Here is a 25,118-nt window from a genome sequence, read left to right on the forward strand (position 1 = left end):
ACAGGAGGGTGACCATTAGGAAAGGAAGAGAACGCGACAGTTTCTTTCCTTAGCGTCAAGGGCATGCGAGGGGCAGAGGTAAGTAAAAATGGAGGGATGGATTCTTAAACTGATCTCCTCAAATCTGAGGGAAACCCAGCAAGCCAGGGACCGGGGGCTCAGAGGTCAGCCAGGTAGAAGCTTCTAGAAGTCAGCTCTTACTCTGACTTGAGACCACCTGAGGAATTCAAGGCCCTGGCGAGTATGTGGCAGAACCAGAGCTGGAACCAAAACCGCAGCCGGAGTCCCGCAATCCCCACCCCCCCACCCCCGCCTCCGCCCCCCCGAGAAGCCACTGTTCCCAGCCGGCTGGGGAGAGAAGGCTCGGGCGGCCTGGTGGGGAACGTCTCAGAGCTCCCACCTCCACGCACAGGGCTCACCCCTCAGTCATCTCCAGAGGTTGGTCCCAGGAAAGCACCCTGTGGCACAGAAGGACCGGGAGGCCTGGGCGCCCTGCCCTCCCCCTCACACTCCCATGGGGGCCAGGGTCTCTGTGAGCTCAACGGGTGCCCCCTGCAGCCGTCGGGCGGGGACAAAGCCCGGCTCTCGCCAACAGGGCAAGGACGAGAAACCCTGGCGGAACCAGGAGAGGCTGCTCTTCAGACACAGAGAGGAAAGGGTGGGCGCCCTTGTGGACTCTGAATCTGCACGCGGGGGGCTTGGACCAAACAACTGACCCATCAAAGTGAGCAGCTGCCGGCCAGGCCTCCTGGCGACGCTGTCAAGTGCCCGTCTGCTCAGTTCAGCCTGTCCGCCCGGCGCCCAGACCCTGGGCCCTGCCTCCTCCGGCCACAGGGGGTCCTGCTCAGCTTGGACGGGGCTGCACATCCGGGATGTCACTCTCGCCACACACCCTGGATTCTAGACCCTCACTGTGGCCGCACACGACAGACACGGGGCACAACACATCCATCAGGGCAAGGATTCACATCACACTGCACCAAGTACACATGTCTCACGGCACGACGGACGCACAGACAGACGTGGCTGAGACAGGGCCCAGGGGAGCCGGCGTCCCCCCCGGTGTCCCCAGGCTCCTCCTCTCCGGCTCCGAGAACAAAGCCTGTGCACCCTGCTCACCTCTTTCCCCAACACCCCCTAAGCCCCACCTGGACACAGGAGTTAAAGGCCAGAAGAAACCAGATTCCAGCTTCCTGGGCAGGCCTGAGGGTGCGGCTTGGGCTCTCTGAGCTGTAACTGAACTTTTTATAGATGAAAATTGTCTAATATGAGATTATTCACAACCAGATTTTAAGAACCCAATGGGCTCGCCTCCCAAGCACAGACAGGTAAAATGCAATAAATACAACCAGCCCCCGACGTCTACCGGGCTCCTGGTCGGTGGCCGCGCAGCTGCAGCTGTGGGTTAGAAGCTGAGCAACACCATGGCAGTGAGGGGAACACGGGGGGCGAGATGTCTTCTGCTGGGGGGGTCCCGCGGCAGGGCAAGCAGGGCGCGGGGGGGCCCCGTGCACGTGGGCGTCGATGTCACAGCATGGGGGGCACTGCCTGGTGGAAGCCTCGCTCTGTCCGCAGCTACTCAGAAAACGGCGGGAACATGCCCAGGTCGGCAAAGTCTTCGATGTTATAGTTGCCGGTCCCCTGGGTTGGATCCCCTGGCATGGGCAGCATGTCCTGCAGGAGAGAAGACAAGACAGCGCAGCGGAGTGGGCTCACCCTCCTGGGCACCGGCACGTCCCGGGAGCCCAGCCGGCCAGCCACCCTCACGGTCATCTCTCTAAGGGGGCGGCCCAGGAGCACGCCACCGGCCACCTGAGGGATGCTCTGAGACGGTCCTCAAATGTCTGAGATCCCGGGAAGCTGTCATTCCAGCACACAAACACAACTTCAGGACACGACCTTTCTCTATTTAAAACAGAGCCAGGACACAGGGTGGACGAGAGGCCCACTGGTGGGGAGAACCCAGCTTGGTGCCAAGCAAGGTACATACAACCGACGATCAAAATGCAACAGCACCGCAACACGGGGAGGGGCAAAAGGAGGGCTGCGTGCGTGAACAGCTGAGTGGCCTGTCTTCACTGTGTATATCTAGGGCAAGGCCAAATCCCTGCATGGTTAGACTTCACCTTTAACAAGTCCTTCAAGTTCTCTGGGCCTCAGACTACCCATCCAGAAAATCCGAGGAGCTATATTTCAACCCCTTATGGCAAATTTCCCAAAGAGTGTTGTGTCCAATTCTTGGCCCATGAGATACTCTGGGAGGAAAGAATTCCGTGGACAAATGAGTTTGGGAAACAAGGTATACTTTGCCTGCCTCCTAGAAATCCTCAGTCCTCGTTAGCGTAATAAAGGCTCTGATAAGTCCTGCAGTCAAGAAACCGAATAACTCTGTTTAATCATGTCTCACAAACTTATTTGACCAAGAATTCTTTTTAGCCATCGTGACCATGAAGAACCAGGTTTGGGAATTCTGCCTTACATGGCAATTGTGAGGCATAAGGATGGGCCAGGGCTGAGCCTTATGGATGGAGGAAGGAGGGGCTGATCATTATAGGTCAGGATACCTCTCTGCATATGTAAAAGGATCCTGCCCCTTTGGGGACCTGGAGTGACATCTGGGTTCTAGACCTTTGTCTCTGAAGATGCTGCTCGACCTGGTGGGAAAGGTGCTTGGGACGAGGGTCGGGTAAACGGAAAGCTCTCCCTTGAGAAGGGGGATCATAGTCTGCGGGTCTCAGAGCCCTACCACCAGGTGCTTCCTCCCCCATCCTTGCTCTGCGGGGCAGGCTCTGGGACATGACAGAAGGCACCTGGGGCTCTTGTTAGGAGGTGTTTCTCCCTCATGAAGACCTGGTGGGGTGGGTGGAGCCTCAGCCGGTTCATGCCCCCAACAGGAGCCTTTCCCCAGTGAGAACTTTTCTGGCTGAAAAGTGGGGCTCCGAACGCCCCGAAGGGGCTGGGTCCTGCGCCGCGGGGCTGCCGGCGGTGTCCACTGCCGCTGCACACTTAGGTCGGGGCTGCCCCAGGCGCGAGGGATGGACCAGGAATGGCTCAAAAAACTCAAGAGTGGCAAGGCGCCCAGGCAGCCTCAACCAGCAATACCTGTGCGGAGCTCACGAGAGGAGCCGAGCCTCCTACTCCTGGCCCCCCTCGAGTCGGGGCTACTACCTCCCCTGGGAGGGGCCAGCACTCACAGTCTCGCTGTGGCAGGGAGGCAGAGACCAAGGGGGAGAGGAAGCAGAGAGAGGCGGCGGTACCTACGAGAAGGCGGTGCTCGCTGATTTACCTGGAACACTTCAGTCTGACCGGGCTGCTGGTGGGGTTGCTGCTCCCCGCTCTGCTGTCCGTGGTGCTGGCTTTGCCACTGAGACCAGACTTCCGAGGGCCGCCCTTGGAACTGCCCGCTACCTTGTCCACTTTCAGCTGAAAGATCCGACGCACAGGACACTTCCTTTAAAAGCCATCCCGCGGCTCTGGGAGACCTAAGAACCACTGCAGCCCAGAGGGTCCCACATTTCTGAAAGGCGCGTTCCATCCAGGGCTGGCTGACTGTGTTCGCCGTCTCCCTGTCGCTCACGCTGGCTGATAGATAAGAAGCTGGCTGCGCACCCGAGAGCTGGATGGGTGAAACAGGAAAGGGGGCTCTCTGCAGAATGGCGCAGGGACGGGGCAGACAGGGTGGCTCTCCCCGCGCGCACCTGCCGGGTGACCAGGGCCTTAAGCCTCAGAGCCCTCGGCCCTCTGTGATCACTGCTGGAGGCTTGCTTCCGTGGGGCCTGTCTGTGGCTGAGAGCAGCCCTCTCCTGGACATGCGCGAGAAGGGAGAGGCGGTCCCTGCCCCTCTGGATGCCCCTCGGCTCACAGGCTGATCTTTAAAGGAAGCTGGCCCTGACAGAGGAAGAGCCTCACTCAGCAAGCCCCGACCTCCGGCAGCCTCGCTGCCTTTTGGGCAACTGGGCTGAAGCCACGTGTGGCGTTCCCCAAGGTCCTTCCACGGGGGCCAAGAGCCATGGCCCTTTCTGCCCATCTCTTTAGCTGAGGGTTTCTCAGCACCACTGGTTTGGGAGGAAAGGCATTTGGGTGCAGCTTAGACAAGAAGACAGGTCTCTTTGTGGGAATCAGCAAATTATAATTTGTAAGTGAGAGCAACCTTGCTTCTGTCTACACTTTACAAGAAATACCCAATGGAAAAACAGAAACTGAGAAAAATGAGCAGAATTCTGTCTAAAACATTTAAAGATTCAACCCGAGGGGGACAGTTTATCCTAAGGTGTATAAAAAAAAACCACAGGAACTTTTTCTTGTTCCAAACCATTCAATAACGTTTTGGAGGCAATGGGCTCACTGTCGAGCTCTGGGTGGCAGGACAGGCCCCATCGTGGCTCCACTTGTTCTTCCAACAGGTGACCCTACTCACCACCTGCTGAGTGGGCACTGGGTTAATCTGGGGGAAGGCTAGACAGTGTGCAGGGGGAAGAATCAATCCCTCTCTCTCTCGCACATACATCTCACCTACTGCCTGAGACATAAACGGCTTTAATAAGACATACACTCCCTCGAATGCTTCACCACTGGTGCCTTTCAAGCTTTGCACGATCACAGTTGATAAAGGGGTTTAGCAAATCAGGGAAGGATACAAGTCCCTATTTCAGCACAAGAGGGGTTTAAATCTATCATGTATGTAGGATTCTGTTGTTTAAAAAAATGCGTGTGGCTTTGCTGAAATGCCTTTACCTAAGACTCTCTCATGAGACTCCCTGGGCCAGGAGGAACTCCTTCATAGAATCACGTCCCCTGGCCCAGTTTCGGAATGGGACAATCTAGAACAGGCCTGGTGTGGCAAGATTAAATGCACAGCAGCCCCAGCTGGTGCAGTGAGGGAAGCCCCACTGGACAGACACTCGGCCCCCATCCTGGAGGCCCAGGAGGCTAAGCACAAGCTGGGCCACCTGTTGCCCGGAGGGAGGACGGATGGACACAGCCACCTGTGCTGAAAGCAAGGCTGGGGCACAGCATGAGGACTGTCCTCGCATATTCAGAGACGACTGCCTCTCAGGAGCCCTCCGGCTTCCTCCAGGACCCTCCTGCCACAGTGATTCCCCGCTGGAGTCATGCCCGTCATGAATTAATTCTCTCCACTCTGCCTTCCTACGTGGCCTGAAGTGTGTCTCCCAAATTCATATGTGGAAGGTCCAGCCGTCAGTATCTCAGACTGTGACTGTATTCAGAGAAGGGGCCTTTAAAGAGGCAGTTAAGGGGACTTCCCTGGTGGTCCGGTGGTTAAGAATCCACCTTCCAATGCAGGGAACGTGGGTTCGATCCTAGTTGGGGAACTAAGATCCCACATGCCACGAGGCAACTAAGCCCGCATGCCACAACTACAGAGCCCATGTGCCACAACGCAACTACTGAGCCCATGCGCCACAGCTAGAGAGAAGCCCGCGTGCCGGAACTAAGATCCCGCATGCCTCAACCAAGACTCGACGCAGGAAAATAAATAAATAAATTTTTAAAAAAAAGAGACAATTAAGGTGAGATGCGCTCATATGGGTGGACCCTGATCCAATATGGCCAGTGTTCTTATTAGAAGAAGAAATCTGGACACAGGCACAGAGGGAAGACCATGTGAAGACCCAGGGAGAAGGTGGCCATCTACAAGACAAAGAGAGAGGCCTCAGAAGAAACCAACCCTGCTGACACCTTGATCTCAGACTTCCAGCCTCCAGAACGGTGAGAAAATAAGTTTCTGTTGTGCAAGTCACCCAGCCGGTGGTATTTTGTGATGGCGGCCCTAGCAGACGAATACATGCTCCTCAGGCTCCATGTCTATCTCTCCTTCCCTTTGCTGTCCATACACACAGCATCTTCTCACCTCTCCCTCCCTCCTCCACGCTCTGCAATCACTCTGCAGCCAAGTCTGTATATCCGAGCCCAACCCAACAGAAATTCAAATTCAATTCTCATTGTTAAGCTCTCTTGGGTATCAACACTTATGACCACCATCTTCTCGAAATTGTTTGGTTGACTTCTCCGACTACATCTGATTTTGGTTCCACCACCTCCTACGCCACTCCTTGTCAGGTGCCCCCTGGTTCTTACATATGTCTCCACCCCTTAACATGGGCTGAATGCAGAGGTCTGAGTTAGGCCTTCCCTTTGATCAGCAGACAAGATGGGGGCAACCTCTTCTATCCCCATGAACTAACTGATTCATTGATTCATTGGGCAGATATTTCCCGAGCTCCCACTCTGACCCAGCCTCCAGGTGAGTACTGTACATACACTGGGGAACAAGACAGTTCCTATCTCGAGGAGCTTACAGCATGGTCGGGGGAGAGGAGTAAGCAGCTATGTCCATCCAGTTGTAAGCTGCTATAAGAAGGTTGAGCAGAGCTGGAATAAAAACCTCTTAGGAGGGATACCTAACCTAGTTATCCCTCAGTATGAGTTATGGCAAGTAGAAAATGCTTTTCAGAGACTTCACTTGAGAGCAGAAGGGGAATAGTTAGTAGTCAACCAGGCATAAGGCTTGGAGGTGGGGTTAAAAAGCATTCCAGACACAAGGATCAGTCTGTACAAGACGTGGCAGTGAAGAGGGTCCGTTCCACCCAGGGACCTACAGGAGGTTCCGGATGCCAAAGGGCCCGGAGAAGTGTGACCTGGCTGGAGGGCACGCCAGGGGTCAGGTCCCACACCATGAGGGTGACGGATTTTGAGGGCAGCAGAGAACTGCTGAAGGCTCTTAAGCTGAGGTGCGTCACACACAGACCTTCACGTTTGGGAAGGTCACTCTTGTCAGTGGACGAGGGGACAAGGTGAGAGGGAAGAAGCCCAGGTAGCATGAGGCTGCGCGAGTAATCCTTGCAGGAGATGACAGTAGCACCAGACGTGAGGTGGAGAGAAGTGGATGGATTTGAGGTATTCTGGAGAAAGAGGTGCCAGGACTTGTGGACTGATGTTTGGCTGTGCTGAGGGGCGTGAAAAGAGGACCTGGGAGTGGCAGACTCACAGCTCACATCTCTGGTGGTGTTTACAGCGCAGTTTCTCTCCTAAGCTTCGGGTCCATCTATCCACCTTAGGAGACGTGTCTAAACAGTATGACAGACACCTTGGACCCCTCACGCCTAAAACAATCGTCCCACCTCCTCGGACAGCCCAGACAGGGACACCACGCCTGTCAACTCCTTGCTCTCACCCACCCTTCACGCCCAGTCACTCGCTGGGTTCTGCTGCATCCCCAATCCCCTAACACCCCTCCGCCCAGTCTCCTTCCCTCCATCCATTCTCACAGCCGCCACCAGTGCTCCGAGCCGGGCCAGCACCCAATCTCCCCCAGACCCATGCAGCTACCGGGGTGGTCTTCCTACAATGGCATCCACTGCTTAGAAACTAACACAGTCTCCCCTCGCCGCACCCCCCCACCCCATGGGAGTTCCCTGGCGGCCCAGTGGTCAGGACCTGGTGCCTTCACTGCTGTGGCCCCGGGTTCAATCCCTGGTCGGGAAACTAAGATCCCACAAGCCACGTGGCGCGGCCAAAACAAAACAAAACAAAAAAACACAGTCCCCCACCGTCCACGTCCCTCATAGTGGGCACACTCGAGCCTTCAGCATATGGTTCCTATTTTTCGAACCCCATCTCCCCCTTCTTTGTGCCCCCAGCCCCTTTCACCCTAGTCACATACCCCCGCCCCAAACACTGCACACCGCTCCATCTCTGTGCTGTTGCACCTGTGTTCTCTCCGTCGTGGGCATCCTTCCCCTGCTCTGTGCCTGCAGGAATCTACTCATGCTCAAAGTCTCGACTGAACGTGACCCTGCACGACGGATTCCCTCAGTCATTCTGTCTTCTTCGCTCGTCTGCAGCACTTGCATTGTCTCTCGGGATGGTGCCCATCACGCTACACTGACTCATCCCCAGATCGTGAGTAACTTAAGGCCAGAGATCTTATCTCTCTACGTCTGTCCCAGGCCTTACTGAGTATACTGCCTGGAATAAAGGAGGCTTCAATAAGTATCTGCTGAAGGCAAGAATAAAGGAATGGAAAAAGGAAGGGAAAGAGGGGAGAAGAAGGCAGAAACATGAACATTCTGTTCACTTTTACTTCTATTCCCCTTTGAGGTTTCCTGGACATCGCTGACTTATAATGAAACAAAAACACATTCTCTCATCAGTCTTCCACGGTGACAGCCAGAGACAGGGCAGGGTGGAGTGGGGGTGAAGATTAGAGGTAAATTAGCTCTCCATTTGTATCTGGGGTGATTCTATTAATTACAGGGACAAGATTTCAGAATAAAAATTCTTAAACTTCTTGGGAGGGAAGCGCTCTTCTTAAATGTGTGCAACAGAAAAAATCAATTAACTGGATTGCTTTAGAAACAGCATAGACTAGTTAAGGAAGGAGGGAAAGGACTTAGTATTTTTGGAGTACTGACTATGTGCTAGGCATCGTGCTGGGTACTTTCTAGACATTATTTCATTTCATTTCTTCTTCACTCTGACTCTAAGAGATGGGTCCATCTTCCATATTTTTCAGATGAGGAAACCGGGGCTCAACGATGTGAAGAAATATGCCCAACTCATTTAGCTTATAAATGCCAGAGGCAGGGTTTGAACCTAATCTTTCCGACACTGAAGCCCACGTGCATTCGTGTGATAAATACAGCTTTCATACTGAACCCTGACTATGTACCTGACACTGAGCAGTGTGTTGGGGATACAATGGATTGCAATGGCCCAACCCATTGAGAAAGAAAGATGAGTACTTAGGCAATTGGAATTGTTAAGGGTGCTTATAGGGGAAGCATGGGCAGTGTGGAGGGACAAAGGACCAAGACCTAACTTAATCTGCATCTTCCTGGAGAAAATTACATCCAAAGACGATCTGCAGGATGAGTTCCCCGGCGATGTGGTGGGAGAGTTAAAGGGGAAAGCCCTCCATTCAGTCTCTGCTACTGAAATTTTTCCTGAGCTGCATTAGTGACCTCTCTGATGAAATAACGAGTAATAACTACGACATGACCTCTCCCGGATGACAGAGCCGTGTGGGGTCTTAGCCTAAACCCTGGCCCTGACTGACCTGCCTGCAGACAGATGGTGAACAGGGCATGTTCGTGGCCTGCCCTCGAGATGCACCCACAAGTTTCTTTCTGGAAAAAGCCCCAGTGTTAACCAACATCCTTGTGTTGCCTTATTGCTCCCAAAGCCATGTATACGGCTGCAAACCATGAGCTAGGTTCTAGCCATGCTCTGTTTCTTGTGTTCTGTGGGCTTCCTGAGCAAGGCCTAGGCTGCTACAGTCCTGGCTGGATGCCTGGGCCACCTGCCAGCCCAGGGGTCCAAATAGGATATATTTTTAGGCTGCTACCATCTGGGCCAACTGGGTGGGCTTTCAAACCAAAAGTCAGAATCTTGAGGAGCTTGTAGATTTCTAGGTTGTAGAGGGAAGCGGATGACAGCTTCCTTAAAACAAAAATTCATTGGCATTCAATGTTATAATTTCACTTTTGCTAACTAACATTTTCGGTAAGATTCATCTGATTTGGAAAGTGCCCTAAGAGTCAAGGTTCACTTGAAGTCCAGCTCAGAGGTCCTAAGTGGTTGGGTTTAGCTCAGTGGCTCTCAGGCAGGGGTGATTTTGCCCCCTCACCCTGGAGGGACAATTGTCAATGTCTAGAGACATTTCCCATTGTCATAAAGGGGGGACAGAGGCCCGGGGTGCTGCTAAACACCCTCCATGAACAAACAAAGAATCACCTGGGGCCAAGTGTCCACAGCACCGCAGCTCAGAAGCCCTGCTGGATAAAGCCAGCAAAGAGCACCAAAGGGGCAGCTTATCCTCTTATGAGCGCCTTCCAGCTGCACCTCACAACAAGGATCACGTGTTTCGCACGATTTCTGGTTAAGATCTTGTCTTTTCATCACTAACTAGTAAGGGTGGGATGGTCTATAATTCCCTCAAATTACAGAATTTGAAGAATTCCCAGGGCTGAGTTTTGGGGGCGGGAGATGGGGAGTAAGAGGGACAGGATGCCTGCAAACATTTCAGGTTATTGAAATCCCCTCTCTCATAGTGCTTATCCTACCCTGCTTCCCTATCCCTAATTATTCATCCTATTTCTCCCTGAAAGAATCTTCAGACATTTCTGGAATGACATATTCTTTCAATCTTCCTCTCCAAGGTAAATCTGCTAGGCCAGCTGTGACTTGTGTTATGCGGGAATGAGATACTTTAGCTACCTCTTCCTAAACTGAAAGGCATATGGGGAACAAATGAGAAGCAATGGACACGCTCGTGTCTGCCAACTTATTACATCAGGAAGCACGGTGGTAAGACAATAATGTAAGTTAGTCCCAGCCCTGAAAAGGCATATATGCAGTCCTCGAGCCAAGTCAGGGAATGAAAGCCTGGCCTGCTACAGCACCTCTGAACCACTTTCATCGAGCAACTTGTCTGCCTGGCTCCCTGCATTTCTCCTAGAAACATGGTAATATCAACAAGCAGACGCCTGAGGGTAGTTGAAACAGAGAACTAACCAGTTCAGGGATTCGCATCGTATAAATCTTTGGCAGTTACCATTTGAATGCCTCCAACCTCTAAATCCACCCTTCTTTGCCCTGCTTCGTGAAATGGGAACTGGACCCTGTAAACACTTCTCCTTTGCTAGCTGGTGCAATGTTAGGCTTTGTCAATAGAGGGAGCTGGAGAGACAGGCCGGGCACAGAGGAAGTGGCTTGTCTTCTGGTTCGGGTGGCTTTTCTGTCCGGCGTGTGTCTACCAGCAGCGTGCAGGAGGCCCAGGGGCACTCATGCTTCAGCAAGCATCCTCAATCACCCAGAGGGCTGCAGGCCAGCTCCGCCCTGCCGGAGCTCTCCCTGAAACCTCAGCCACCTGGTGGGTGGGTCCACTGGCTCTGGTCCACCTGCGCCCTCTAGCCAGTGTCTCTGCCAGCTGCCAGGCTGCTTCTGCAGACCTGCTGCAGCCCACAGCCTCTGGCAAGTTTGTTTACCCCCAGTAGGTTGTGTGTCCTGTGGTGGATACACCTTCAACAAGGTAAGGCTTCATGGGGTGTGGTCTTCTCCAGGCTGCCTTGCTTGTAACCCTCAGGCCCAACCAACAGGCCCCGAGGTACAGCTGTCTCACCCACGCCCTCGCGGAGGCGCGGGGAAGCCGCTCAGATCTGCACCTACCGGGCCAGGGTATGTTCACTGCAAATGCAAACACCACCAGCTGTTTTAATGGTTTCATATTTATTTAATAATTAATGTGGGCTTCCCTGGTGGTGCAGTGGTTGAGAATCTGCCTGCTAATGCAGGGGACACGGGTTCCAGCCCTGGTCTGGGAAGATCCCACATGCCGTGGAGCAAGTAGGCCTGTGAGCCACAACTACTGAGCTTGCGTGTCTGGAGGCTGTGCTCCGCAACAAGAGAGGCTGCGATAGTGAGAGGCCCGCGCACCGCGATGAAGAGTGGTCCCCACTTGCCACAACTAGAGAAAGCCCTCGCACAGAAACGAAGACCCAACACAGCCAAAAATAAATAAATAAATAAATAAATTAAAAAAAAATGGAAATCAGGCTTTAAAAATAATGATAATAATAATAATTAATGAAACTGACCTTTTACCGAGATTGCTCTGTTCCCTCCCCACTCATCCACTCCCATCTGCTCTTCCCTGCATCCCTCCCCTACGTGCTCTGGAGCAGCCATCGTCGTTAATAACACACCTCTCAGACCCTTTCCTTAATCACGCCCCCCACTTCTCTGACCATAACCGAAGCTTGCCCCCTCTCCTCCCCCAGGACCTCATGCCCTTGAAGCCCTCTAGAGCAGGAGCTGCTTGTTTTACCCACACTCCACAGATCCCATGGTCCGCGCGCTCTCCAGGCCACCTCCACACCATGGCTCTCCACCCTGCTGTGAACTCTGACCCCTCTGCCTGGGCCTCCCCCTCCTGCCCTGGGAGCTGTCCTCCAGGAGCCTTGCATCACAGATGGCTCCGGCGCCCACCCCGCTGAAGGTCCTCCTCATCGCTCCACCTGAGCTGGCTTCCAAACACACGCCAACTGTGTCCTTTCCCACTCAAACTGCTTGTGTGAGGTTAACAAACGAGGTATTGATGGTAAGGCCCCAAGAAACTTCTCAGTCCTTACTTTCTCTATTTTACGGTCTCTTCCATGCACTCATTGAAAGGGCTCCAGCCCCTTTCTCATTAATATAAATTAGGACGCATCCAATTCCCTCGTAACTCTAAGATACCCTGAACGATGGATTAGAGAGAACGGCCAGGATAGGGTAGTGATGGGAGCACAGACTCAGATGGCACTACCTGGCTCCACAGGCATGATGCTACCACTGACCAGCCGTGAGGCCTTGGGTAAGTTATCTGACCTCACTGTCCCTCAGTTTACTTATCTGTGCAATGGGAATAATCAGTTTCTCCCTCATAGGGCTACCATGAGCTTTAAGTGAACTCAAATGTGTAAAGTGCTAGGCACATAGTAAGCATCTGGTAAGAGTTAGCTACTGTCATAATTATTATTGTTATCATCCGAGTGTGAGATAGCTGGACGGCAGCTGTAAAAATGGTTGCTGAGCCTCGACCCCCGTTTGTGTGATCCTGTTCTTGGTCTTCAGGTTGTACGGTGGCCTCAGCCCCACGCTTTGTCCTTTCTGTATTCCAACTCCATTTGCACTTCAGGGCCTAGCATTTGCTAAGTGGAGACCAGACAGATTCACAGAGCTAAAGGCCCTAGTCGTTGGGGCAGGGGGTGGCTTCCCCTCCTTTCTTTTTTTTTTATTTTTTTTAAAGTTTATTTACTTATTTATTTATTTTTGGCTGTGTTGGGTCTTCGTTTCTGTGCGAGGGCTTTCTCTAGTTGTGGCGAGCGGGGGCCACTCTTCATCGCGGTGCGCGGGCCTCTCACTGTCGCGGCCTCTCTTGTTGCGGAGCACAGGCTCCAGACGCGCAGGCTCAGTAATTGTGGCTCACGGGCCCAGTTGCTCCGCGGCACGTGGGATCTTCCCAGACCAGGGCTGGAACCCGTGTCCCCTGCATTAGCAGGCAGATTCTCAACCACTGCGCCACCAGGGAAGCCCTCCCCTCCTTTCTTGCTAGAGCCACACTGAGGTGCTTCTAGGCCTTACAGGGTGAGTGCCAGGTCTCCTCTGAGCCTCTCCTGACCCTCCTGCCTTCAGTAGACCTTGGCCGCTGCACCTCCAGCACTGGCCTGCCGTCTCCCTGTTCCCATCAGTCTCCCCTGCCTCCGTGTCTGCACTGCTGGTCGGAACCGAGTCTCCTTCCCTCTGTTTCCAGGGCTCAGCCCAGGGCCTGGCACTCAGGAGGGCCTGGCACTCAGGAGGGCCTGGCGCTCAGGAGGGCCTGGAGCTCAGGAGGCCTGGCATTCAGGAGGGCCTGGCACTCAGGAGGGCCTGGTGAGTAGGTCAGTGCCAGGTGGGCCCTGTGCTTCCAGGAAGGACTAGGTGCCTGCATGCCACGTGTGCCAAGGCCAGCCTTCAGGAGGAGACTGGGGGTGGGGGAGGGTGGGAGGTCTCTCCATATCCAGGTGAGGGAGCTGGATGCAGAAACTGCAGGGAGGCGGGAGTGCTCCTGGGAACCAGACTTCCAACCTCAGGGTGGGTCTACGTTGAGGGCCTGGCTGACTTGAAAGCAATTGCCTCAGGGCTTCTCCTTCCTGAAATAGGGCGCTGTGCTTCTAAACTCACCAAATAATCTGGCAAGAATATTTAAAGCTGAATGTGAGAACCTGCTACAAGGAAATGGGATTCACGCTGAGGGGACGGCTGAGTCCAAGGGGGAGCGACAGATAAGGAGTCGGGAAATGCTGGGCCCCGAGACTCGAGACCTCGGGCTGAGGGGGCCAGAAGTGCTGCTATTAGTGGTGGGGACGGAGAGGGCGTGAGAATAGCTGCCAACTCCAGGTATGGGCTAGGAACAAGGCACAGCTCTTTCCTAAGGCTGACAGGCTTAAGGGGAAGCTTGCAACTCAAATGGAAATTAGATGTTTGGGCTCTGCTTCATGTTCCCTCCCCCGAGCACACTACTGGCTGTCTTTCTCCGGGGACACGGGAAGATGGGCACCAGCTCAGGCTTCTTGCCAGCCCCACGGTCCCTTCTGAGCCCCTGCCATGTGACATGGAACCCTGACCCTGGCAGACATGCTGAGGGGGTCCATTAAATACCTGCAGGGTGAGCAGTGGTAAGGAATCCTGGGAAGTGCACCACAGGGAGTGGTTACTTAACCCTTTATGGCCTGAGGTTGTGCAAACAAAGCTAAGCAAGGTGTTCTTACGTGGGATAGGATCCCTCTTTTAATATTAAAAAGTGAACTTTACAGTGTTTATTATTTACACAATTTATTTACACAATTGGTCATCCCTATAACCTATACTTCTCTAGTTTTTTGAAATAGGACTATAGCGTTTTTGACTTGGGCTTGGGCGACTTAAAAGTTGTTGCCAAGGGCCATAGAGGGTTAAAATAGCATTCAGATGACATCAGCGCAAGGGAGTAGAGTCCCAGAGCCTTGAAAATGATAAAGTCAATCCACAAAGCCGAGGTCTAGGCAGCCAGTCTCTTAGGGACACGACTGGCCTCCAGATAGCCAGAGAGAAGAGGCGCTTGGAAATCTCCAGACCTGGTACCAGGATTCTGGGAGCTTGGGGCTCAGACCCCCAAACTCAGAATGTTCAGAAAGCATCTTTGCTGACGCTCCCAGGCATTCCTTCCCTCCTTCCCCACCTACCGAACCCTGGAGTCCTGTTGGCAAGACTGGAGTAGGCGTTCCCGCTGGGCGAGGAGGTGGCTGGGCTGGAGAGAGGACTGTAGGAGGAGGGGTCAGCCGGGTAGGTGTGGCTCGTTCCAATCCCGAAGGGAGAAGACTGAGTCTTGCTGGACTGAGAGGGGATTGGCTACAATCAGGACGAAGCACAGAGATGGAGAGTATCAGCTGCAGGTCTCCCCGCCCCACGGCCTGGGCTGGTCACTGCCACCCGCAGTGACAGTCCCGCCCTGGGCTAAGAGCGGCTCCGAAGGCCCTCCTGGGCCTGCTGGGCACAAGGCCTGGGATCGGCCCACTGTGTGCCGGCCCAAGGACCACAGCACTTGGGCCCCGGATCTCTGGGGCAGGTCTGGTTGAAATTCACCCCCAGGGCTACAATGATCTAGGTCCTCTGCCTTCTGCTTATGGGACCTTGGCAAGGACCCTCAGCCCAGAGGACGGCCGTCCTCACAGTGACACAGGGAGCCGCGTGTGTCCCAGCGTTGACGTTCTCACGCACTCCTGGGTCAGGGAAATGCAGGTCCAGAGTGGGGGGTGCTCGCTCCTGATGGAGGGCCTCTGTGCGCCCGCCCCTCCCCCAGGTTCCCCAGGACTTCCCCGAGACTGCCGGGAGTAAAGGCTGCTGAAACCAGACTCGGTACCATTGCTGGGGGCCCAGTTCTCAAAGTACCCTTAGGGTGGCCAGTGCTCCTGGGAGCCCGGCTGTGTCTGGGGTGGTCAGCTGCAGCTCAGAGCGCTGCCCCTTCTCAGAGCTGGGATGCAAAGTAAGCACAGCCCAGCTGCTCTGCACCCTCTGGGCACCCGGGGGCAATGCCCTCACCGACACCCATACCTGTCCGGGAAAGGGCGGCCGACTCCCCGTCCACGCCACCTGACTCTGGTTTAGCTGCCGGGAGATTTGGGACATGTTCTGGCTCGTCGAGGAGGAGGACTGGATATCATTCACGCCAGGCACATGCACCACCGAAGAACTGCAAGGGAAGAAAATGCATTTGTCCTGGGGAGACGCTCCAGCTCCACGCGCCCTGCCCCGGGCCACGTCTCCCGGAGTGCACCGCTCTCTCCCACCAGGGCAGTGCATCACTGGATCGAAGGCCCTCAGGGGGAGCCCCTGGTCTTCCTTCTCTCCCCCAGGGCTCCCTCGACCACTCCCTCCCAGCACCACTGCTGCCTCTTTTTCCCCACAGGGTCTCCCCCTCACTCTCCTCTACGCAGCCCCAATCCCACCCCTCTGTGTCTCTTGCTTTCAACGGATGATTCCCAGCAAGAGAGCAGCTTCTTGGAATAAAAATCAGTCTTGGTGTTAACTTGCTCTCTGTGCTCTGGTTAATTTGTTCCTTTGGGGCACCTATAAAGCTTAAGGATTCAGGAAATAGGCCACAGGCTTTCAGAGAAAAGAGCGTGTCAGTGGAAGCCTGCTGGGTGGGGCCTGGACCTGTCTGCCCCCATCCCAGCGCAAACTGCTGTTTGCCTCTTTTGACCCTTCAGTGAATCTTCAGTTGAATCCAACGAGTCCTTAGTAGACACCCGCTGTGTGTGTCACCCGTGCTCTCTGCCTGTCCTCCCGCAGGCTCAGTCCCTGACCGCTGTCTCTGCCCCTAGGCCTGCGCTGGCTGCACTGCTAGACACGGCTTCTGTGAGGTTTTCCCAGTTCCGCCAATTATACAACAAGCTCATTAAAGATAAGGAGACGGGGCAAGACTTGCGTTTGGTTTCAGGCTCTTCCTCCTGCCTCCCCAGGGCCAGCTCCGCACAGGCAGAGTGCTGGGCGCCCACGAGCGAATCACATGGGGAGAAGGGGGCTAATCACGGAAGGCCTGGGTGGAGGTGGGTTTTCAGCCAGGTTTTAAAGAAAGGAAGGTTATAGACCAGTAAAGAAGACCGGGTACCGTTTCACTAACTGTATTACAATATGTTTTCCATGCTATCCGGTCCCTCTTAAAACAGGGAGAACTCAAAGATGACAAGACATTCCCGCACTAACCATGATCAAGGGGAACTTCATTCCCGTCCTCCTGAAAGCACTTCCTCACTCAACACAGGACTCCTTTCCCATTCTCTCTCCTGATGAACGTGTGAGCTCAGAGGGCCTTTTCTCATCACGGTTCTCTGTGGCAGGGTGGCCCTCGGTGCCCTCACAGCACTGACTGGAGAGCTGGCAGTAGCCTTGTGGGGCCTAGGAAAGGTGCCCTGGCTAACGTACGCACAGGGCCCACGGGACCACAGCAGGACTTGGGCTGGGGACATACTTAGGGATGTGCTGCCACAGCTGTGCCGTTCTGCTGGGGGCTCAGGGTCATTCATCCCATAGCCCTTCCCACTCAAACCAGCTCAGGCCCTGCAGATTTACAGGAAACTGCCCATCCCACAGGCGTAAAGCCTCACGCGTTCTTTAATTAATTAATCCACTCATTCTATAGACCAGGATCTAGTGAGTGCCTCCCCAGTGCCAGGCTCCACACGGGGGCTGGTGTCCCCCCTGGACTCCTTCCTTACACAGCCGTCCAGACACCAGCCTGCCTTCCCTTCTCGGTAACAGCCCTCCACCCCGCCCCGCTCTTCTGTTTCCGTGACGACAGTCCACACAGGCACAGCACCTCCAGCTGGACCGTCGCACTCCTCCACTGCGCCCCCCCGCACCCCTGCCACCCTGAACTTTCTCCAGGACTCTGCTTCCTCAAGTCCCTCTTCTCCCACAAGTCATCAGTGATGGAGTCCAAACTCCCGGGCGTGGTATTCAAGGCCTCCGAGGTCTCATTCCGTTTCTCCCAGACTCGAGGCCTCCCCATCTCTCCTGCTTCCCGGGCTCCGCTCACCACATCCCCGATGGCTGGGTGCCCGCCCTGGCAGCAGGTGGCCACCTGACTTTTGCTTCTGGGCCGCCCTCCCGCCCCCTGCCACGCTGCCTCGGGCTGTCCCTCCTCACCTCTGGCCTCTGCTCCGTCCCTGCTGCCCTCTGTCCAGACGGCAGGGGAGTAGGGGGCGAGCAGCAAGTGTTATGAGGACTCGATGAACACGGGCCTGGGCTGGCACACAGCCTGGCACGGAACTACAACTGGTCACCGTGTGCTGAGTGCATGAGTAACACAGCAGCAGGGCAGAAGTCTGGAGCCTCGGCCAGCGCTCAGCAGAGCGGGGTGACCGGCAGTGATGACGGCTCAGGAGCAGCTCACCGGGGGTTGTCGTCTTGTCCTCCTGTCCCCAGACCAGAGAGTTGCTGCCTGTGGCCAGGATTCCCCAGAGACTCAGAACAGGCTGCAATCCAGCGAGGCCCAGCTGCAGGGCTGGTCAGAGCCACCCTGAGATTTCAGAGGCTGCTGTTCCAGGGCACAGCTGCTGAGCTACCTGCTGCTTCCCCAGGAGGTCTGTCCATGGACCAGTGTGGAAGCATGAGCCTCATCCCCTTCGAGAGGGCAGTCCCGGCCCGGACCTCTCCCTGGGGTGGCTGGTCCCACCTGCCCAGTCTTGGCCCCTGCCTGCATCTCATCTGGAAACTCAGCTCTGGCCAAGTCAGCCAGAGGTTGGGCTGTATGAGGGGCCCCGTCCTCCTGGGCATGCATCTGAGATGCTTCTCCTAGTTGTCTGGGGGCATCTGATGCTCACTTGAGTACCCACACCCCCTCCCTGAACGCTGCGGGTCTCTCCTCTAGCCATTCTCCCAGCCCGTGCTCCTGTTTCCCCGGCAAGCAGTGGAGCCAGGCCTTGCCTCTGGTGGTGTCGTCACAGCTTCCTCTGTGACAAGAGGCCCCTGATGCTAAGAACCAAGCTGTGGGAAGGCCAGACATCCTGCTTGTACCTCCCATGAGTGGCCCTTTAGGCTGAGACCCCAGGCACAATGGGCCAAGTTGTCCTCTCCCCCTTGGAGTTGGCCATGGCCTCAGAACCAGGGAACAGGGCACTTTCTGCTGCCTTGTCAGGTGTCCCCAGCTCTGCCCCATCTGGGTCCTGGCTAGAGGCCACCTCACTCCCTTCTCCCCGGCAGGCACCGCTACACGACGCAGTGGCTGGCACCTTTCACAGCCGAGATAAAGTAACTGACACCGTGCATTTACGGTGACTCACCTAGGGCTCACGGGGCAGAACCTGAGACACTGGACTCCTCAGCCTGGCCCGGGCATGTGGATGTGTAAGCACGAAGTGAGGTCTGTAGTATTTGTTGCACACAGAGCCAAGCTCTGAGACCCAGGGCTTCACTGGGTAGGGGGGCCTCTTCCTGCCCTCTTGCCCCGCTGCCCGCCCCTGCCAGGTACCTGAAGGCCTTTCCCGAGTGTCCCGGGGGAAATGGGCTTCCTTGGGAGTAGATCTGCTGAGTTCCTGCTGCAGAAGCTGAGCTCATCATCTTCTTCTCCGCTGGGAAAAGCAGAGCAAGGGTCACATTTGAGGAGTTCCTGCCTTACAGACCCCAGGGCAGGGAGCCCTGAGCACAGATGCAGGGGTGGCGTGCACAAGCGGGAGGGCACAGGCCCCGGGCATCCCATCCCACCCGCACGCAGCCTGCCCCGCCCTGATCGCCGCAGCTGCTCTTGAGGGCCCCCGGCTGTTCCCTGAAGCCTCAGCTGGGCCACATGCTGTAAGGCAGGCTCTTTTCGAGAGAGTCGGGAAGATGAAAAGAACTAAAGAGGGTTCTTCCTCAGACAGTATTTTACGGAGTTCTTCTCACCTGGGGTATGTGTGATGCCTCTCATTTTTTTTTTTTTTTCAGGATTTTTTTGATGTGGACCATTTTTAAAAAAAAGTCTTTATTGAATTTGTTACAATATTGCTTCTGTGTTATGTTTTGGTTTCTTGGCCGCAAGGCATGTGGGATTTTTTATTATTATTATTATTATTATATGTTCGTGCTTTTTTGGGGGGGCGGCACTGGGTCTTCGTTGCTGCGTGCGGGCTTTCTCTAGTTGCGGCGAGCGGGGGCTACTCTTCGTTGCGGTGCGCAGGCTTCTCATTGGGGTGGCTTCTCTTGTTGCGGAGCACGGGGTCTAGGCGCGCAGGCTCAGCTGTTCCACGGCATGTGGGATCTTCCCGGACCAGGGATCGAACCCGTGTCCCCTGAACTGGCAGGCGGATTCTTAACCACTGGACCACAAGAGAAGTCTGACATGTGGGATCTGAGCTCCCTGACCAGGGATGGAACCTGCACCCCCTGCACTGGATGGTGAAGACCTAACCACTGGACCGCTAAGGAATTCCCGATACCTCTCATCTTATGCGTGAGAAGGTGCAGAGCCATGGTTAGGAGGACAGGCTCTAACGTCCAGCTCTGCCCTGTTTATCTGGGGTGTGGCCTCGGACATGTTATTTAACCTCCTCCTGTCTCCGTTTCCCCGAGTGAAAGATGGTGATAATAATAGTAGCTTCCTCATAGGGCTGTGGTGGGAATTCAATGAGTTAGCATAAGTTAAGTGCTTAGAACAGGGGCCAGTATCAGAGCCAACAGCATTTAAATGTTCGCTATCACTTGCTAGTGTGGAAACTGAGGCTCAGTTTGTCCAAGCTCACGAGCCAGTGAAGGAGGACTCAGGGCTTGAATCCAAGTCCAGCACTCCTCCCACTGGCCCAGAACCCTGCCTGACCCCGCTGCCCTAACCCAGCAGGTGCTCCAGCTAACCTGGAGCAGCCCCGACCTGTGTTCTTTACCCTTCCACGAGGGTTTCTTTGAGAGGCCAAGCTCCTCATACAAATGAAAACACTCAGGCCCAGCCAAGACGCGTAATGGTGGATGCTCTTCTGCCACCACGGAGTGCTAAGTAGAAAACTCAGCTCAGCAGTCTCTCCCACAGAGAGAGGCTGAAGAAATGGGCTCAAATCCCAGCTGGGCTGTTAGATCTTAACACGAGGAAGAGGGTGGTAGTTTGAGAAACAGCAGTGGGAACGGGAGCCTTCTCGCTCCCTCTGGTAATTGAGGGGTCCAGGGCTCTCCGAAGCACCCTCCCAATTTCCCTAGAATCTCAAAATCCCTACGCATCTTATTCCTATAGACCCTAACATCCCTGCTTGCAACAAGATCTTGGAATAAAGGATATAAAGGTGAGTTACATGGCAATTATTTTGTGCCTGGACGGACCCCACGTCTGCACCTGTCTCTGGCTTGCTGGTGGGGGGACGGGCGGAGCGGGTGGATCCTCCATTGAGTGGGCGTGAGAAGTGATGGACGCTCAGGCTTACGGGCTTGGGGCCCAGAGAGCTGGCTTCAGGGGCCATGTGACAAATCGCCCACACGTGTCAACAAACCTCTGTGACGTTTTGAGAAACCGGAGGCACTGAGCAGTTTTCCTGGTCCATTTTCTTTTGCTGCAGTGACGGGGTGCTCGTTGGGAAATCCTTACAGGATGGAAAGAGATCAGACTCTTGGGTGTGTATTTCTAACCCAATCATAAGGCCTTGGATCTTGGCGAGAAAGAGATGAGGCTAAACGTTGCATGAGTTAGGAAGACTCCTGGACTTCTCTTGACTATAAACAAGCCACTTTTTCTCATGTATTTAAGGTTTTTTGGTGGTTGGTTAAATAAGAAACATTTTTTTTCTAAATGCTCCAGGACATCTGTGGGGTACAAAATTACATCTATCTATCTATCTATAACTTAATATATACATACATAAAATTATTCAGTCTTCTGTATCTTTATTATTTTGATCTACATGATTTGCTAGAGATGAGGAAAGGCATATTGAAATCTTCTGCTATAATCTGGCTTTGTCAGGATCTCTCGTGTTTCAAACTATTTTTGGATTTCACATTTCATTGTTCATGACATTTATAACTTCATTTTAGGTTCTGTCTTTTACCTGTATACAATAAGCTTCCTTCTCCGCTTTCCTCCTTGGTTTTGGAAGGTGTCATCACCACCCGCTCTTTCCGGTTACATAGTTTCATTTCATCTTGTTTTGGTTATATCATATTTTGGCACCATACTATTCAAGAATTATCAATCAGAAGCCCTTGGGCATCAACTTATTTCATTACTCGTGCTATTCATATTTTCTTGCTATCTCTATTTTTCTCCTGAGTGTTTTGCAAGTTGCTAAAAATTTCCTTGTCTTTTCTTGGAAGTGGTTTGGAGGCGAGACCTCTTTCCTTCCATCTTTCTTTTTTTTCTTTTTTTCCATCCATTAGTGGTTATGTTTAAGAATACTTGAAGTTATATGTCAGAGATAAAATAGTATAGACTGATGAGAAATTTCTGTTTCTAGTCCCCTGATCCAAAGTATGTATCTTTGCTGAATTGACTCTGGTTTTTATTTATTTTTAAATATCTTTTTTATCTTCTAACAATGTCATATTAATTCCAGGTGTCTGTCACTAGTTTCACTTTTTCATCGCTACTTCTTTTCCAACCTATCACTTTCATTCTTGTGTTCCATATTTTGATCCATTTCACGAAAAGCACAATCTTCTGCAAGTAATTTTTTCCCAGGAAGTATAAGTAGATGGTGCATGTCTGAGAAGGTCTTTCTGTTGCTTTTTCATATAGGAAAGCAGCTTGGTTGGTAGAAATACTTTTGGATTACATATTTTCCTTCCCTTCTTTTTCCTTTTCTGTTAATTTTTTTCTTCTATTTTGTCATCTTTATGGGAAAAGGTCTATGTTTGTATAATATTAAAATTTCAAATGGGTTTCCCAGAAATGCTGTGGGTATCTGACCAAATATTTCAGGCTTATCTGAGAGGAAGAGAAACTTTTGCTGTTGTTTCCTCTTGCTGGATGAAATGACGTTTCTCTATAAAAGTCGCGGAAATACCGCTGCGGGCGGGTGGCACATCTGGATGGCCGCTGGGAACCACCAGAGGGGAGCCTCCTGTCATGCTAACAGGTCTGTTCTCTGCTGGCAGCTGGGCACCTGCTGCTTTCAGTTCAGACAGCTCCAGCGCGCTCCCTACTTTCCTAGCATCTGGTTCACAGCCACGTGGGCACGAGGGCTGAGGTCTTCCACTACAGGTGCTGGCAGCAGGAGGCCCGAGATCTGCTCTCTCCCAGCTGCCCGGGGCCTCTCTGTCCTCCCTGTGGCCCGTGCTGACCCCAGTTCCTCAGTCCTAGGAGGACGCTAATGGGGGGGGGGGTCCCTTCCCATGACCGCGTTTCCCACGCTTCCATGGCGTGAGTCGGCCGGTTTCTCCCTTCAGCTGATCCTGATTACACTGTATCTCACAGATCACATGAAAATGGAATCTTTTCCCTGAATTTTGGAACGGACAAAGACATTTCCAAGTTTTATATGTTGCTGATCTTGGCGGCAGTCTGAGTGGGCGAGGGAGGCAGCTGCCCACGTGGGTTCCACGTGACACCTGAACTTTGAACGGCACCATTTTCTTTTTTAAAAAAATTTCTTATACCGTTTTATTTTTTATTATTTATTTATTTATTTTTGGCCGCCCCTCGCAGCATGTGGGATCTTAGCTCTCCGACCAGGGATTGAACCCGAGCCCCCTGCAGTGGAGGCACAGAGTCTTAACCACTGGACCACCAGGGAAGTCCCAAGAATGGCCCCATTTTCTCTAACTGCAGTGCTAACACAGGTGAGCACCCCAGGGACCACCGTGAAGGGTGACCCGTGGAACACCCACACAATGGAACACTACGCAGGCGGCAAATATGATTCAGACCATTCAATAATCCAGAAAGATGTTCATAATAAATTGCCATGTGAAAAAGTAAGCTACCAAACAGCAGGAGCTCGACTTTGTATATAAAAAGATTTCATATGTGTAGAAAAAGACAAAAAGGACGACCTTTAAAAAGTTAAAAAAGATTAAATCTGGGTGGTAGGATACTGGATAATTTTTATTTTCCTTTTTACTGCATATTTTTATTTTAAAATGCGGTCCTCCCTGCATTAGAGATTAAGTTGAGATTCTTTTTTTCCAATAAATTTATTTATTTTTGGCTGTGTTGGGTCTTCGTTGCTGCGCGCGGGCTTTCTCTAGTTGCGGCGGGCAAGGGCTACTCCTGTTGCGGTGCTTGGGCTTCTCATTGCGGTGGCTTCTCTTGTTGCAGAGCATGGGCTCTAGGTGCGCGGGCTTCAGTAGTTGTGGCACGTGGGCTCAGTAGTTGTGGCTCACGGGCTCTAGAGCGCAGGTTCAGTAATTGTGGCGCACGGGCTTAGTTGCTCCACAGCATGTGGGATCTTCCCGGACCAGGGCTCGAACCCGTGCCCCCTGCATTGGCAGGCGGATTCTTAACCACTGCACCACCAGGGAAGTCCCAAGAGACTTTTTTTTTTTCAATAGGGACATGTCTTTGTCTTGATAAAACTAAATTCTACCATGATTAATAGAGCTCATTTATTCCAATTCCTCAAATTTTGAAGATGAGATGTCAGAGGCCCCAGGTTGGTTGCCCCAGGTAACGGGTAAATGAGAGGCGAGGCCAGGAGTAGAGAGGATCCACTGGGACCCCTGTATTTGGTGCTACTTTTCTACCCTGTAGAAGTCGCTGTAAATTCACCCTCAAGGGTGGCTGCCTCCAGATGGCTGGATAGCGACTGTAAACCCCGCAATCTCACCGCCTCAGCATCCTCTGGAAACTTACATGCACTGATTCCTGCAAACATCTCGGCAAACCGCGGATCTCTTTCCTGGGAAAAGATTGAGTCTGCCTTTTCCACAGACTTCCCGGCCTCGTGAACCCCGGCTGGTAGGTTGGAGACAGGAACCTGTTTGCACATGAAAACACAGAACATCCCGCGTGTAAGGTGCAGAACAAACGCTCCCAGCGGTCACCTGTTTGCCTCCACCAGATCCCCCTCCCTCAGAACGGCTGGCATTTCAGCCTTCGGTGTTGTGTAGGGCAGGAGCTTTTCTGTACATGAAAGCCAAGAACAGACGGGCGGGGGTGTGAACGAGAGGGCACAGAAAGGTCACTGGAGTCCCACTGATCACTTGGAGAGAGATAAATAAAAATAATCAACCTAGTCTAAATATCGGGAAAAGTGAACATAAAGTTTAATTGGAGAGAGAGGCCAAATACCAACACAAGCTGTGGTTTCTCTATGGCCAGCAGCAGTGAGAAGAGGAGGGGGATGAGGGGAGGGAGGGGGGCCTGGGGAGATGGAGAAGGAAAGGGGACAGGGCAGTGAAGTGGGAGACACAGACTGTGACCGGACAAGTGTGCTGAGAACAGAGGGGCTCAGACTAAAGGCGGGAGAAGCAGCGAGGAGGCTGCAGGGCTGACACAGTTCAAAGCCGTGCGGGCTTAGGGTTAGGGTTAGGGTTAGTTCCCACACAGCCTCTGCATCTCAGTACCAGTGAGTCCCCTACATACGAACGAGTTCCGTTCCGAGGGCGTGTTCGTAAGTCCAATTTGTTCGTAAGTCCAACAAAGT

At 53.3% G+C, this 25,118-nt stretch overlaps 1 protein-coding gene across 2 annotated transcripts in view; it reads right to left on the reverse strand.

Moving 5' to 3' along the window:
* Nucleotides 1-336: 336 nt before the first annotated feature.
* Nucleotides 337-25,118, reverse strand: part of ARNT2 (aryl hydrocarbon receptor nuclear translocator 2) — a 193,072-nt gene continuing 168,290 nt past the window's right edge. The window contains exons 14-19 of one of the 2 annotated variants that reach the window (XM_068559007.1): nt 24,326-24,449; nt 19,052-19,151; nt 15,634-15,772; nt 14,766-14,916; nt 3,287-3,423; nt 337-1,674 (exon numbers count right to left, since the gene is read on the reverse strand). In XM_068559007.1, coding sequence (XP_068415108.1) covers nt 1,576-1,674; nt 3,287-3,423; nt 14,766-14,916; nt 15,634-15,772; nt 19,052-19,151; nt 24,326-24,449 — 750 coding nt within the window. In that variant the 3' untranslated portion in view covers nt 337-1,575. Of the gene's footprint in view, nt 1,675-3,286; nt 3,424-14,765; nt 14,932-15,633; nt 15,773-19,051; nt 19,152-24,325; nt 24,450-25,118 lie in introns of both variants that reach the window. The other variant, XM_068559000.1, reaches the window with a different exon arrangement.

The sequence above is a fragment of the Eschrichtius robustus genome, chromosome 1, assembly GCF_028021215.1.
Source record: "Eschrichtius robustus isolate mEscRob2 chromosome 1, mEscRob2.pri, whole genome shotgun sequence".
NCBI classification, from domain to species: domain Eukaryota; kingdom Metazoa; phylum Chordata; class Mammalia; order Artiodactyla; family Eschrichtiidae; genus Eschrichtius; species Eschrichtius robustus.